At 41.6% G+C, this 14,804-nt stretch overlaps 1 protein-coding gene across 3 annotated transcripts in view; it reads left to right on the plus strand.

Moving 5' to 3' along the window:
* The window catches only part of eng (endoglin), a 42,678-nt gene extending 28,186 nt beyond the window's left edge, over positions 1-14,492 (plus strand). For all 3 annotated transcript variants that reach the window (XM_034603164.1, XM_034603163.1, XM_034603162.1), the window contains 10 exons: positions 79-256; positions 3,683-3,869; positions 3,958-4,060; positions 4,805-4,994; positions 5,321-5,472; positions 5,787-6,017; positions 6,162-6,222; positions 10,274-10,384; positions 10,486-10,533; positions 10,629-14,492. In XM_034603164.1, coding sequence (XP_034459055.1) covers positions 79-256; positions 3,683-3,869; positions 3,958-4,060; positions 4,805-4,994; positions 5,321-5,472; positions 5,787-6,017; positions 6,162-6,222; positions 10,274-10,384; positions 10,486-10,533; positions 10,629-10,750 — 1,383 coding nt within the window. In that variant the 3' untranslated portion in view covers positions 10,751-14,492. The remainder of the gene's footprint in view (positions 1-78; positions 257-3,682; positions 3,870-3,957; positions 4,061-4,804; positions 4,995-5,320; positions 5,473-5,786; positions 6,018-6,161; positions 6,223-10,273; positions 10,385-10,485; positions 10,534-10,628) is intronic.
* The last annotated feature ends 312 nt before the right edge of the window (positions 14,493-14,804 follow it).

Consider the following 14,804-nt stretch of genomic DNA (forward strand, 5'->3'; position numbering starts at 1 on the left):
AGGCGATTATGACTGTCTCTTTCGGGAAATTGCCTTCTCATGAAACTAACCGACAGGACATGGACTTCTGCTTTACAGCTGAGCAATAACTCATCGATTTCCATGCATGGTAATCAACATACCAACAATGTCCACAAGCACGACATCCCCACTCAGGATGAGGAGCTGGTCAAGTGGGCAAGTATGAAGTTTGGCGGCGTGACTTCCTTCACAACCGTCCGGAACCTGATAATCATCTCATCAACAGGAACAACAGGTGAGAATTGTTTGTGCAACCTGGCTGATGAGTGCTGTTCAAAACATGTCTGTTTGGAAGGGGTTGTTTGTTTGGTCTGCGGTGAGGCTGCTCGCAGTTTTCTTTCTGAAACTGTCAAGGCGACCTGCTGCAGGACTCAGAATCCTGAAGCTGTGTCTCCGCTGCTGCACAAAGAGCTGTTCACCTGTTTATTCAAAGTTCAGTGAAGCTCAAGCACACTGAACCGTCGTCGTGATCCCGCTCTTTTCGTAATAGAAAAACATCACAAGTTGATGAGTCCCAGCCCCCGGTGCAGAGCACGGGTCGCCTGTTTATTCAGTTTGTTAATAATGAACATATCCTGTGTCCTAATGGCACCAAAGTCAACACTGCACTTCACTGGGCCCTAACAACACACATGCCAAGTGTGAATGCTGTAAGACGAACGGCTCTCTAGATAAATGAGCCACACACAGACAGAGATTTATGGAATTATTAGCTTGACGCTAATGGGGTTTTTAATAGAATAACTTTTGGATTGTTTTTGCTTACACACCCACAAAAAGGGCGAGACAATTTCATTTGTTCAACACTACAACTGGCATTCTATTGGATGGGGAAGTTTGACAGACGTGCAAAAAACAAAATGCAAAAGCAGAAGAAAAAGATCGGAGAGCAGAGGTTTCGCATTTGACGGCGAGTGCAAGTGCACAGTTTGAGCACAAGCAGAGCGAGTCTAAGCACAAGCAGGAGCTATTTGAGTGCAAGAGCAGGGTTTCGAGTGAAAGCTTTACAAAATCTGACCATGAGTCAGAGAAGTCCTGCTCTGAATATGAAGACCACTCTCTTAAATAAACACAAACCATATTTGAGGGAAAAAAACAACATGTACATAGCATGTCCCCTTTTCGAACATGGAGGAGCCAGCCACCAGGGGGCCATCAAGAAACTTTGGCTTCACTTTTTGGGATCAGCCCACTTATCTACAGTCTTTGGGAGGAAGTTAATTGCATGTTAACATGCCATACATGAAATGAGGAAGCAGACCAGACAACACGGTAGATTTCCATCAGATCACTCTAAAGGACTTTGTCTGCCTTGAAGTGTTTCAGATTTATCAGCCCTGCCACCCGTGATGTTTATCTGGGATCCGCTATCTGCGTCTTTGTTTGGTCTCGAACCGTATTTTCGATGCTGAAGAGAGCAAAGTAATTACAGTCGGCAAAACACAAATCTCCTCCTTACACAACTCGACGGGGGAGTCTGCGGTAGAGTAATCAGGGATGGATGCGGTTTTGTTTCCAGGGTTCTTGATAAAATTCATCACCAGCCTTCTTTTTTATCTTACTTGTGCTTAAAAATTATTTCTGATGAAATCATAGAGAAAACATTGTGGCCCTCGACGAGACCTTTTTTAGTCCCTGTATATGAAATGTAAAAGTTTGAGGACTCGGTTAATATCAAGACAAGACTTCATTGCATGCTGGCAATGCTAGCAATGCTGAACGTACATGGCTGAGTTAAGTCTGGACATTAAGATATTACTGGCTGCTTTTTGCAAGCAGCAGTAGCAGCAGGATGCTCCATGAAGCACAATTATTTCCAAGCAAAGCCTCCCTAAAGGGGGTTGAAGCCAAAGCAGAGCTCTGACATGGGTTAAGATGGAGTCGTGTCTTTCTCTTTGGTTTTAATATCTCTTTATGATTTCCTGTCCTTCTCCATGTCTATTATACGGATGTACTGTAGGTTTTGGACAACTAGTTTGGGAACCACTTCCTTAGGTGATGGGTTTACGTCCCTGAAGGCCGTATTGCTCTTTTTGCTATTTTAACTGTGTTGTTTAAAATTGCATGTTGAACACTTTGTTGTTCTGCCACTCTTCGCTTTAGCTCGTGCTATAACGGGCCCACAGTCCGCAGGGGAATTAAAACTACTGCAGTAGAAGTTTACATCGCTGTTTCATCATGCGTCTCGGCCTGTTTTGGGGTGTTAGGTGAACTCATGTAGGATGTTGTGGGCGTTTGAAAAGTGTGTGCAGTGATTACACAACTAGTGCGCTGCCAAGTGGAGGATTTGCAAAGTAGGTGGGGAGAAAATACAGTATGTACATATCCCTCGTGGTTCCTTGTGATTTGAGATTCCACTGCTATCATGTTATTAAGTGCAATTGAGAAATGTTTGTCCATATTTAAAGAAGCACTTTCTATGTAGTTGCTGAGCTTAAAGCCAGCCTCGACCTGTGGTATTTACAGGTGGCTTGAAGTAATACTGCGACAAATATCCTAACCCCATGAAGTTTTGAGAGATAGTCGCTAATAACTGAAAATTTCCACTGTGTCATCAATTTGGTTAGAATTTAGTGCCCAACCAATAGGGAGTCAAACATTACCGAAACTGATATATCAGATGATTTTTTATTTTAATTTTTTAAATTGGCAATAAATCCTTCGATGTCACTATTTAAACCTTATGACATTACATTACATTTCATTTAGCTGAGGCTTTTATCCAAAGCGACTTACAATAAGTGCATTCGACCATGAGGGTACAAACCCAGAACAACAAGAATCAAGAGAGTACAATTTTCTTAAAGAAAGACAAACTACAAAGGCATTTAATTGAGGATTAATATTTTACAGCTAAACATAACCTATATTATAAATATAAAATGTAGATAAAATAGGTCAGTTAAGAAATATATCTGCACATTTATTCTGTAAAATAAAAGTTTCTACATTTGCAAACAAACACCGATACCGACATGTCTGTGGAAGGGTCATCTCGGGCGATACAGTCGGGCTCTACTGGCAACACATGTCAACTTCCTCAAACCGCTCCTGCTGCATAATCCACGACTTCCCAAACTCGGTTCAAATATTCTGTTGTGAAAAACCCAACCCGGCAGAATAAGCTTCAAATATTCTGTTGGGTATTTCACACTGCTGCGTGTGTTGCTGCTGGTGTGATGAGGTTATAAGAGGTGCTGCGGGAAACTTGTATCTCCCACCACTTTCCAGCATTGCAGTTTGGGCATTGCGCCCGAGTGTGTACCAGGTCAAAAGTTGAGTGCAGCACAGGGTTCTCCCATGAGACTTCTTTTCCATATACAGCGCAGCAAGGTGCTTATGTGCCTGCCGCAGCAGTTTGGTCTCCTGCAGATCGAACTGTGACTCCCCAGCACTGACCAACAAGTGCAACACCGTAAATTTAAACGTCAGTTGTGTTCCTGGAAATGGTTTCCAAGAGCACCACTGGTAAATCAATACAAATTACAGGCTAGAATTGTTTATTAGTTGTTGCAATCACTGCGCCACTGCCGCAGGAATGAGTAGTGCTGGCAATCCGTTTTATGGAGCTGTTGTCTTCTTTTGTACCCATAATGTCATTTTTCTGTTACAAACAACAAATACTCAACGATTCGAATTTAACTTTACTTTTTGTTTACAGGAACCAAACCTGGGTCTCATCAATGTGTACTTAAAAATGAGGACGCGGCCGAGAAGCACTTCCTGCAGATTGAAGCCGCACCTCTTGCTTCTTCGCTCTCGTCTTGCTCGCCGCAGCAGCTCCCGAAAAACCAAGTGGATGGGGCCGAGCTTCACATCATCAACATCCCAGAGAATGCGATTGTTAGGTAAAACTGGAAATTCACCACGTGTAGCGTTGTTTCTATTGTTTGGTTTTGTTAGCAAACACGTAATGTGTGGTTGTCTGTGTTGCAGCAATGTAACGCTGCGTGTTGACACAAAGAAGATCAGGGTGTTCCTCAGGGGTCCTCAGGGAACGACGTGGACGGTCCTCAATGCACAGTACACCCAGTTTGGTGTAAGCACGCACACACGCACACGCACACACACACACACACACACACACACACACACACACACACACACCCACACACACACACACACACACACACCCAGACAGTCGTATATCCATGACTTCAGAGGACATTACATTGACTTACATTGATTTCCTGGAGACTTAACTTAACCATAGCTACTACTATCCCTGTGTGACTCTGCCCCTCGTGTTAACCCTAAACTGAATCTTTTCCTAAACCTAACCTTACCCTAAACCTAACTTAAACCTTAACCTAAACCTAAACCTTACTTTAGCCTAAACCTAACCTTAAAACATGTCTTCATCTTAAATGTAATGATTTACATGATGAGGATTTGCTCTTTATCCTCATTAGGAAGACAAGTCTCCATAATGTGACTGTGTAATACCTGGAACACACGCACACACACACACACACACACACACACACACACACACACACACACACACACACACACACACACACACACAGAGTAGTTATGGCTCATAGAGTTATCACATTTATTGTCCCACAACAGCACATGTGAGACAGGTTTCATAAAGAGGACAAAGAATCTGCTGTCTGTGGTAAAACTGTTGTCAATAGTGCTACATCGCTCACTTGATAACAGAGTTAACTGACTTCTTACACACACAATAAGTTTGCCCACTCCTGTGGAAATGATTGAGAGATGTTCTTGTGCGACACAGCCTCTAAATCCGAGCGCGTCTTCCCTTTTTCCACAGTCCAACAATGACATCCTGCTGCCCAACATCAGAATCCAGCCCTTGCTCATGCTGAACAGTGACAATGCGAGGGATGTGCAAAGGAAGGCTTTAGAGGTTTTTAATGTCAGCACGTTCACCAGCTACACTGAGCTCAGACCAGCGAGTTCCACAATCTTACTGGTTCTTGTGAATAATGACGCCCGGGCAGGTGAGACAGTGAAAGCTATACATTTGTTTTTAAAGGTGTCTTAGAGCAGATGGTGAGAAGTCATAGCTCTGCATATAATACATGTTACACAATCCCTGCAGCGAGATGAGAATCAGGAGGATAATGACTGCTGTAATAATAGTCAAAGTAATTTTCACCATCATCATTACTGTTATCACACTATTACTGCTATGCACTGTATTATTTTACATACACTGTGTGTTGTGCTGCAACTCTAACTCCTTTAGGCTTTTAACACAAAAGAGTATCTGAACAAAATGGTTTGTATAATATAGTTTATTTTCCTGTTTTGGTTCCTCTGTCAGTTGCAGAATCAACACTAGAACCAATCAACCCAATCGCAACTACGGCTCCTCACCAGATGCCTCTGCTGATGCAGCTGTACACCTCCCCAGATTACCGCTCTCCCCTGGACGGCAGCACCAAGGTACAGAGCGACAAGAGAATCTACGCAGAGGTAAGAAATCATTTAACGTCTATTTATTACAAAACTATTCACTGGGAAATTTGTGAAAATATTGGAAAAAGCCAGATTTCGCAAACGTAAAAGAAAGTGAAGTTTAATACTTTCCTCTCTGACTTGTACTGCATTCGACCATCAAATTTCGTAGAAATCCATAGGGTAGTTTTTGCATAATCTTTTTGCATGAACAGACAAATGAGCAGATGTGAACACATGGCCTCCTTGGCAGTTGTTTCCATACTCAGATACTATAGATTCTTGAATTTACATTCTCTCACAGTTTTTGTTGTTGTCTCTGTCCCCTGTAGATTTCAGGTCACACTTTTGGGAACATCGCCTTGACCATCAAGGTGATCAGCTGCTTCGTGTACTCTAAGGGTTCGTTCCCTGTCGTAAAAGAACTGCCCTTCATCCCGGAGTCCTGCTCCTCGAAATCCTGCCCCAACAGCACTCGACTCAGCTTCTCATTAGATCAGCTCGAAGAGGTGATGTCCACCACGTGGGACCTGGAGTGCTCCGTCAAACTGTGCTACAGTGAGGTGGGAGTTCATCAAGATGAAAATGTTTTTATTCTTAAATAAAAGGTTACATTGGAATTAGTAAAGCAATTAAAAATATGCATAACCTCTGTCATTGTGATTTGTTGATAAGTTGTTTTCATCTTGTTCTTACCACCTCACTAGACATGTGGAGAAGGAGGAAAAGTGAAGGTGGAGGTTACCAAGCCGTGTCTGCAACCACCAAGTGAGTTCAGTTTAAACTCCAAAATATAAACCAGTTCATTTTTTCTCTTACTCTTTTAATTGTTCTCATGGAAGCAGATGATACTTTGATCCACATTGGGGGCAGCGTTCTGTCTTCATTCAATCTAAAGCAGTTTTATCTCCTTACATCTATTATATTTTTTATTAAAACTAAACATTTCCTCTAATTGAATCTTACTTACTAAAACTGACATAACATTGATTTAGCTGTCTTAAAGTGATATAAATTATATACTTATTATATAAATATAATCTTCTTTTTTTTAAACCCTTATTTGGAATTAGTATTTCTCTAACAGACACTAACACAGAAACCTAATTGCTTTCACAATAATGAAACTGCACCAAATACATACAGTTTGACTGTGTGAAATGTTGTCTCCACATGATGTTGTCTTGATGGTGACCTTGAGTTCAATTTTCACATTTTTGGCAAATCATCCCTATGAGGATGAATATTTCATATTTTTATTCTCTAACAACAAAGTCTCCCAACTCTCAAAATAAAAAAGACAAACTTTTGAATTTTCCTTTCCTTGCCTTCAGGACTTAATTGCCGAGTCCGATGCTCAGCCAGTACATTGCTGCCCGCTGCTTAAATTTTCATGCATATTGTTGCTGTCGGTGCACAACAAACGCCGTGCATGGCGGTTGTCATAGCAGTGGACTCAGGATATGCAGTGAAGCCGGCGAGGGGGGTTTCGGGCCAGAGCCTCGTCCTTTAGGAAGGTCTGCAGAATGACCTTGTGACCACAATCAGAAGTAATGGTCGTCAGGGGAGGGAGGTGAAGTCCTTTGTGTTTCCAAGTGGGGCCTGACTGCGTTGCTGTCCAAACACAGCCGGCCTGGTGCTATTGTCGGACCATTCAACACAGTCGACTCAAACAGGGAAAGATGCGTTTGGACTGATGACAGAAATCTCCAGACGGGTGATTAATCTCCAGGAAAATTCATTTCTAAGCAAAATAGCACAAGAAAGTCGACGCTGCTCAGAAGAACACCTGGAGTTTGTTCTTTGTAAAAATGATAAAGGGATTGTTTATTTTTAAGCTTTCTGCACGCACAGAGGCTGGTGTGTCAGTGTTGCTGTGTGTGTGTGTGTGTGTGTGTGTGTGTGTGTGTGTGGTGAGGAAGCTGACTAAACCACTCATCCCTACCTTCCTGTGTCCTGTTGTCTGCAGTTAGAAATGTTTTTCTGGCGCGGCTGAAACACAGGAATGGAATTAGCTGTGAATGAAAAATGCTGGTCCGGTAGCTCTGCTTACGTGGCTTCATTCTTTAGCCGGTGTCAGAGATACAAGGGTTATATCAGCAGAGCGAGGGGGCTGCGTTCTGCCTTCACCGGGCAGGACTGAGCGCTCCATTCAGCGATCCTTCCTGTTTGGTAGCTTTCATAAAGGGGGCTCCAGGGAGCCACGGCACAGGCCTGCTGCCTGTCTCCTCCTGTCCACCTGCACTGGAGCTTCTGCTTCCTGCTCCTGTTTATTCAGCTTTGCTGTCAAAGGCTCACTTGTACAAACTAACACAGCAACTGATTGCCTTGAGAAAAAAAGTCTCAAGAGGAAAAGCACGATCACGCTTGCTGTGATGTTTTATCCCATTCAGGGTCAAGGAATGTTCCTCACTGACACGACAACAAACTGGGTTGACGGTTGGAGATGTGGTTAGTTCAAACAGCCACAAGATGTCACTGTTTCAGTGCTCTGAGTCGTGTTTGATGCAGTTGGTATTTGCAATTGTTTTATCAAGCGAGCATATTATTGTAATTCAATTAATTAAAACAATTGAATTCTTCTAATGAGTGACATGTGCACCATTACACTTTGTACCTCCGTTCTCAATGATGAATGTTCAGATATTAGCATGAAATGATGTAATCTATAGGCTCACACAGCAGAGGCAGTAGCACTACATGCATCAGTTATTCAAATGTACATGATGCACAGTGGTGGCACGTCTCTACAAAACAAACCCTCTGTCGTTAGTGTACATCAGTAATGGAGAGCTGTATTGTGCGATGCTCAGTGTTGTACTTAGACTCACACTTTCCACCAGGAGGCAGGAGGCAGCGGAGGCAGGTGAGAGAAACTCATGCAAAGGTGATGATTAGTTTCTTACCAACGTTGCTGATACTTGTGGGAGCATCTCTACAGGCACCTGGAGAAGGGGAGAGACCTTTGCATGCCTTTTTTTTCTTTCTTAATATGCATTCCATGGCATGCACACATGGATTATGTTCCAGTGGGGACTGTGGACTGCTTGCTTGTGTGAAGCTCCTTAAGTTCAGATTCAAGTCTAGAGACAATTTAACGGCCTGTTCTCATACAGAGAATACAGATGCAGCAAAGTTTAGATCAGGTCTGAGTCCAAATTATTTAAAAGAAATGATTTTAAAATGATTTTCAAGGACTTTTTCAAAAGTATTTTTCTGGCATGTGCGTATGTTGTTTTTTTTCCAGCTTAGAAATTGGAAGCAGCGATCAATAGGTGCCCAGTGAGTGGTTTGTTTGTACAATCAGATGTCTGAGCAGTTTTAGGTGATGTCTGAGTGAAGGGGAAAACTGTCAATGATCTATTGTACAGCCTTCTCGAAATGACGTGCGTCTCAAGGTGATCCGTCCACGGCCTCGCCGGACCACAATGAGTGGAGCAGAATTGTGGGTTGGCCTTGCCGGGCTAATACAGTCTGTCTGTGCCACTGTGTTGTATGTCAGAGGCTTGATCAAGTTTTAGTGTTTGTGCCCTGTTCTCTTTCTCTTTCAGAGCTGCTCCGAGGGAAAGTGATTTTTTTATTGCCCCTGGCTCTGAGTTTTATGTTTTCTATTAAGTCTGTTAGCAGAGAAGCACATTGTGCATGGCGAGCCAGCACAGAGCTCAGCCCAAAGAACATCGCCAAATGCATAACTTGATTGTAAAGTGAAATTTGTATCATTAAATTAGAAAAGGGGAAATGATAAAGTACAAATTTACCCTTTTTTTTATTTCTGTTGGGTTGAGGTCACCCTGCAAAAGTAATGACTGTTATAATTTCTACATGGGCCTTGCTTGTGCTGTCATGGTAACGAGGAGATGGGAGGGAGGCAGTGTTAAAGGGCCACGCTTCAGCTTGTACACATCATATAGTACTTGACATAACATCATTCGAAAATCTGTACCATGAATCTTTAAACTAACCGTGGAGGCAGCTGTTGGTTTCGGCTTGCAACAAAATCTGTCTGTGTGGGCGTAAAGCTGTGGTGGTAACCGTCCATCACAGTTCCGCATTATTTCATCAAAAGTCATTATAAAGGCCGTATTGTCCGTATTTGTGCACGTCTTCTGTAAGCTTATGGATATGGATGAAACTGATGGAACGGAGTAAGTATGACCAGAAAAAACGTTGGGGGGGCAGTGTTCCGAATGGTTAAAGCGAGATGATCATAGAGCAAATAATTCACCGTCTAAAAGAAGCAACACAGACCGCTGCCATTCACAACGTGGCCACTTTTGCCTCTTTCTTAAGAGATTATCCCCACCTCCTCTATGTTTTCTGTTGTAAACTGTCAACTGTGCGCCGCCCTCTAGTGGATATATTGCTTAGCAACCATGTCAACGTAAAAGACGCATGGAAGCATGTGGGCAGTGATGGTTCCATCATTTGAAATGGACATATCTCTTTAAACGCAGCAAAAAAACGAGCCATAGAAATATTGTATTCATTAGAGACAGAAGTACCACTACTCTCAAGAACCGCCATTAAAATGGTTGTAAGGTTTCAATGGAGTAAGTTCAATAATCATATCTAAAATCTGTTTGCTAGTATTAGGGAAAAATGTCTCCAATCTTATTTCTCTGGAAAGTATTTGAAAATATACTGAAACATGTCAGTGGTCTTACATTGACAAATTGCAACTGGATCAACACACAACAATACTGTCACTTTAATACACAACACAATAGTTTGTCGATAGCAGTAACAATCCGTTGCGGTTGTTGCTGTTGTGTCACTGAAGCTTGCATACATTGTGTTTTTTTTTATGTGTATGTTTCAGCCCCACCGTGCTTTGATTTCGGTCTACCTGGTGTCCTGGGCATTGCATTCGGAGGGTTCCTGATTGGAGTTTTACTTATTGGAGCACTGTGGTTCATCAAAATTAAAACAGGTAAATGTACGATTAATTACGAAGTGTCTGTGCGTGAAGATACAGCAGATCTCGTTATATATTTGTCTGAATTTCACATCTGCTGATTCCGCTTGATTCAGGATACCCAACTGGATTAGACATGAGCACAACTGCAGCAAGTCTTTCAGGTAAGGAGATTTTTTTTTGTATCTCTTTTCTTGTCTTTTCATCAGTTCTTTTCTTGTTATCATGTTCTCATAGTTTTTTTGGCCTCTTTCTTCAGGATGCCCCTGCTCAGGAGCCAAACGACAACCAGTTTCGAACAACCCTTCCCCCTCTGAGAACAGCAGCGCTAACGCTAGCATCGGAAGCACCCAAAGCACGCCGACCAGCAGCATGGCATGAGATTATGCTAATCTGCACCACCAGCAGGGCCGCCATCTCCCCTCAAAGTCACCTATATGGGTTTTGTGCTTTTGTTGTCTTCAATAATGCTTGAGAAGCATTTATCCCCTATCCTGCCCTCTCTTTAAATTCACATAAATAAATTTAAAAAAAGCACAACCCACAGGGCCGAGGTGACAGATAAACAGACGTCTAATCTGTGGCTTCTGACGCTCACCTCTGTAGCTTCTTTGTCAAGCTCCTGGACAGGAAGTTAAAGAGGGCAAGAGAGAGAAAAAAAGGCTCCCAGCAACAGGAAAAACAAACCACATCCCCCAAGAGCTAACAGGAAATTCACCGCATTCCTTTCAGTGAATTGTGCTTGTGTGACGGCAGCACAATAATAGTCAGACAGGAGACAAACCAGTCAAAAGAATCGACTTTGAAAAACAGATGAAAAGCTGTTTTGCATCCAGATCTAAGCCACCAAAAAAATACAAAGGGCTTTAGTTAGGTCAGTCCAAAAAGTTATCAACAACACCTCGGGGGACTGAGAAGCTCGACGTGTTCGGATCTCTCGGCCAATTAAATGCTCACTTTTAGGGGTATTTGTCCTAATTGGAGTTTGAGGTCAAGAGTTACCAGCTACCTCCTATTGCTAAGAAGTCCGGGGCTAAGTTTAAACTTACCACTGGATTTCTCTGGTGAATTGAATCTTACTTTCTGCCTTTTTCATGTTGTTTTTGTTCTGTTTAACTTTATAGCAGACCCGCTGGGTCATTTGTAGCTCAAAAACAAAAAGTTATGGTGCCATTTTCATGCTATGCAATAAGCGGTCTCGGGTCGTCCATATAGAAATAGTAACCCCATAGCTTTTTTTGGAAGCTGGAGGAACATTCTTGATTCTCTAATCACCCAACAAAACCAATCTAAAATCTTGTTTATGGCCAAAAGGTAGCGATAAAACCATTAGGAAAAGGAGCTTTGAAATAATCACTCATGTAATGTGCAGTATGGAGATGTATGGCTGTATTCAGAGCTGAGTAATGTGCCCATAAGGAGGAGTTAGCACATCAGTTTTCAGGTTTATATGTGGACTCATGCAGCTGCACCCACTGGGTGGAGTTTCCCTAAAATAGTCTGTCTGGAGGTTGAATTCCTGTACTTTTCCTCTGCACATTGTCCGGTCTCGTCAGGATTAGTCCATCACCACTTCCTGATGATTTGTTGCAACCGTAAAAAAAACTCAAGCCTGTGATAACACACACATACAAAAATAGATGCTTTAGGTGTTGCGTTTAAGTGTTTTCTGGCCAATTTAATCGCCAGCCTGAACTGCCCTCTAAGGTGCAGCTGTTTATGCTGCATAAAGCATCACTCTTCTGCTTATTTAAAAAGCAAGACTTTGACATTAAATGTGGTATAAAACGGTCCAGGCTCCTCGCTCAGGTTCAATGTCACTGTGCCACTAATTGCCGCTAATGCTCTGCTCTGTCTCGCGATCGGAGACGAGTCCGCGGAAGGGAAAAATAATTTTTAGACCTCTAATGGACGTTATTGATCACCACGCGGAGCTTTTCGAACAAGCACACGTTGACACAGGCTGAAGAGTCGCCACCTCGACTCCTTGAAAAGTATAGGTACAAACGAAAGGGCTGTGATATTCTATGATTGATTATTTAGCATTTCTTATGAATTAGGAAAATAAATCTGTGCATTATTTTTTTTTTCAATGAATAGATTTGGCATATTGAGTTTAAGTTTCCCCCGCTTTTCTTTAAACTGTAAATTCGTCCCCAGCTCTGGATACAGCTCATTAGCACTCGATGGTATAATCACAAGCAACAATAGTATAAAACTACATTTAGTATGTTCTGTTTGCAACAATACATAAGTCAGTAAAGATAACTGCTCTAACCCAATGACAACTACCTTTTTAAATTCTTGCTTTATTTTTCAGCTATACTGAACATTGTTAACTATATGGAAATTATTTGAGAAAGATGAGTTTGATGTTGAAAATATCAGCTTTTTCTTGCTACATGTGATCGCTTACATGCATGATAGCTTGCGTGATGGGGGAATTCCACGAGGGCTGCAGTCGTAGAGTGACGGTTGATCCGTGAACCCACTGTTTCTTCCACTGTGTAAATGTATTTTTATATTTTTACTGCCACTCTTCGAAAATATTCCCATCACATGTCAAACCTCTTGATTCAGCAGGCATCCTTTCAAATACTATCTACAATACAAGAAGCACCAGAATTGTAATGTTAAAAAATCTTCTTTATATACATTTCATATACTGATGCATATATATATATATATATATATTCACATGCCATTATAGTTACTCACCTCCCTCTTTTTTGATTGTTTGAATAATTTATTCACCTTCCAAGCTAATCTTAAAACATTTCAGTGTTTTCCAGACCAACGACATTTTAGAAATGTCTCCTCATTGTATGTATCTGAGCTCTGTAGCTTGCTCCCCCCCATGTGTGTGTGTGTGTGTGTGTGTGTGTACGTTTTCTCCGTACACGGCAGATTTTCTTTGTGTATCCGTGTAGAGACCGAACAAAGAGGGCCAGTACAAAATGCCACTTGAGTATTTGTGCAATATGATGAGGTTGAACTTGTATGTAGTGTCTATATGTAGTTTTAATAATGTTTTTTTTTGTTTTGTAAGTGTTGTATGATATTCCTATTTTTCTTAACCCGCCTCCCTCTCTTATGTATTTGAAGAACTGGGACAATCTCTAAATCAAGGCACTTACCAAATGCACAAGATTTGTTTTGTATAGTTTTTAAAATCCTCATATTGATTGGTGTTTTTCCCAATTATACAGCAGGCAGTGCGTGTCACAGCACATGTCACAGACAGTACATGTGGTTTGTTGCTTTTACCCCCTGTTTGACCTGTTATGCCCCCCCCCCCCCCCCCCCACGCGGCAACACAGCAAGAACACAGCGTATCTCCGCCGATGCTGACATCCTGACATTGTGTTGTGTGCATTGTGGTATCCTCAGTGGGTGTGATGGAGAAGGAGAATCTTGATTATTTCACCATAAAGTAGCATCTCAGTTAAATATCCTGTTGTTGTTGTTGATTTTTTGACTGGACTCTCAAACTTTAAGTGAAAATGCAGCAAGTACAGATTTTTTCATTTGAGATATAAAATGCTGCAAATTAAACCCATTCTTTATATATATTTTTTTCAAAGGTCAGGCATTCAAGTAGGTATATATGAATAAAAAAAATAAGGCTGTCAGTTAAATCAGTTGTTAATCCTGCAAATCCCTTCATTGCCTCTGACCACAGCTTCCTCCTCAGGCGATCCATACACAGTTACTGAAATATATGCGTGTGTGTTTGTGTGCATATACATGTTATATGTACCACATTTCTGTGTGCATGCTCAATTGTGTGAGTGTCTGTGTGTAGGTGTACTGTATGCCAACATTTCTGTCAGAATAATCTTCCTCTAGTCTCTTTTGCAAATGTTTGAAATCTGGAATTTTTTACAAAAGAAACCCCCTATGAAGCCCACACAATAAGTCTGAATGTCTGATTTGATTTTATAAAGTATAAGACGCAGTGTTGTTTTTCTGCCAATGTGCAGCCTTTTACCATTTAAAATGGGTCCAATATGTGTTGAGATAGTATTCAACTGATGTCATGTATTTTTATATTGTCTCTGAATCAAATACTGTATTAGATTTGTCTGGAATTATCCTAATAAAGTGAATATGACAAACCTTCCTCTCTGGGTTTCCTGGTGTTGCTGTTGTATCCTTGTTGCACTGTCGAAATACTACACAGTCCAGAACCCATCGATAGCAGCAGTGAAGTATAGGAAGATTGAAAATTATACTGTGTTTGTGCTGCAGGTGGTTTGTCTTATGTGATTGGTGACTTCCCTCTCTGAACCCTGTCTCTGTTTGGATTTGACACTTCTACATTTGTACTGGCAATTTGAAAAGAGACATTTCAAAATATTAGCAACAGAGAGCGTCACTGATCGTGATGCTATGTGTTGAAGCAGGATAACATTTTTTTTTGCACATTGGTGTC

Source organism: Hippoglossus hippoglossus, chromosome 12, assembly GCF_009819705.1.
Source record: "Hippoglossus hippoglossus isolate fHipHip1 chromosome 12, fHipHip1.pri, whole genome shotgun sequence".
NCBI classification, from domain to species: Eukaryota; Metazoa; Chordata; class Actinopteri; order Pleuronectiformes; family Pleuronectidae; genus Hippoglossus; species Hippoglossus hippoglossus.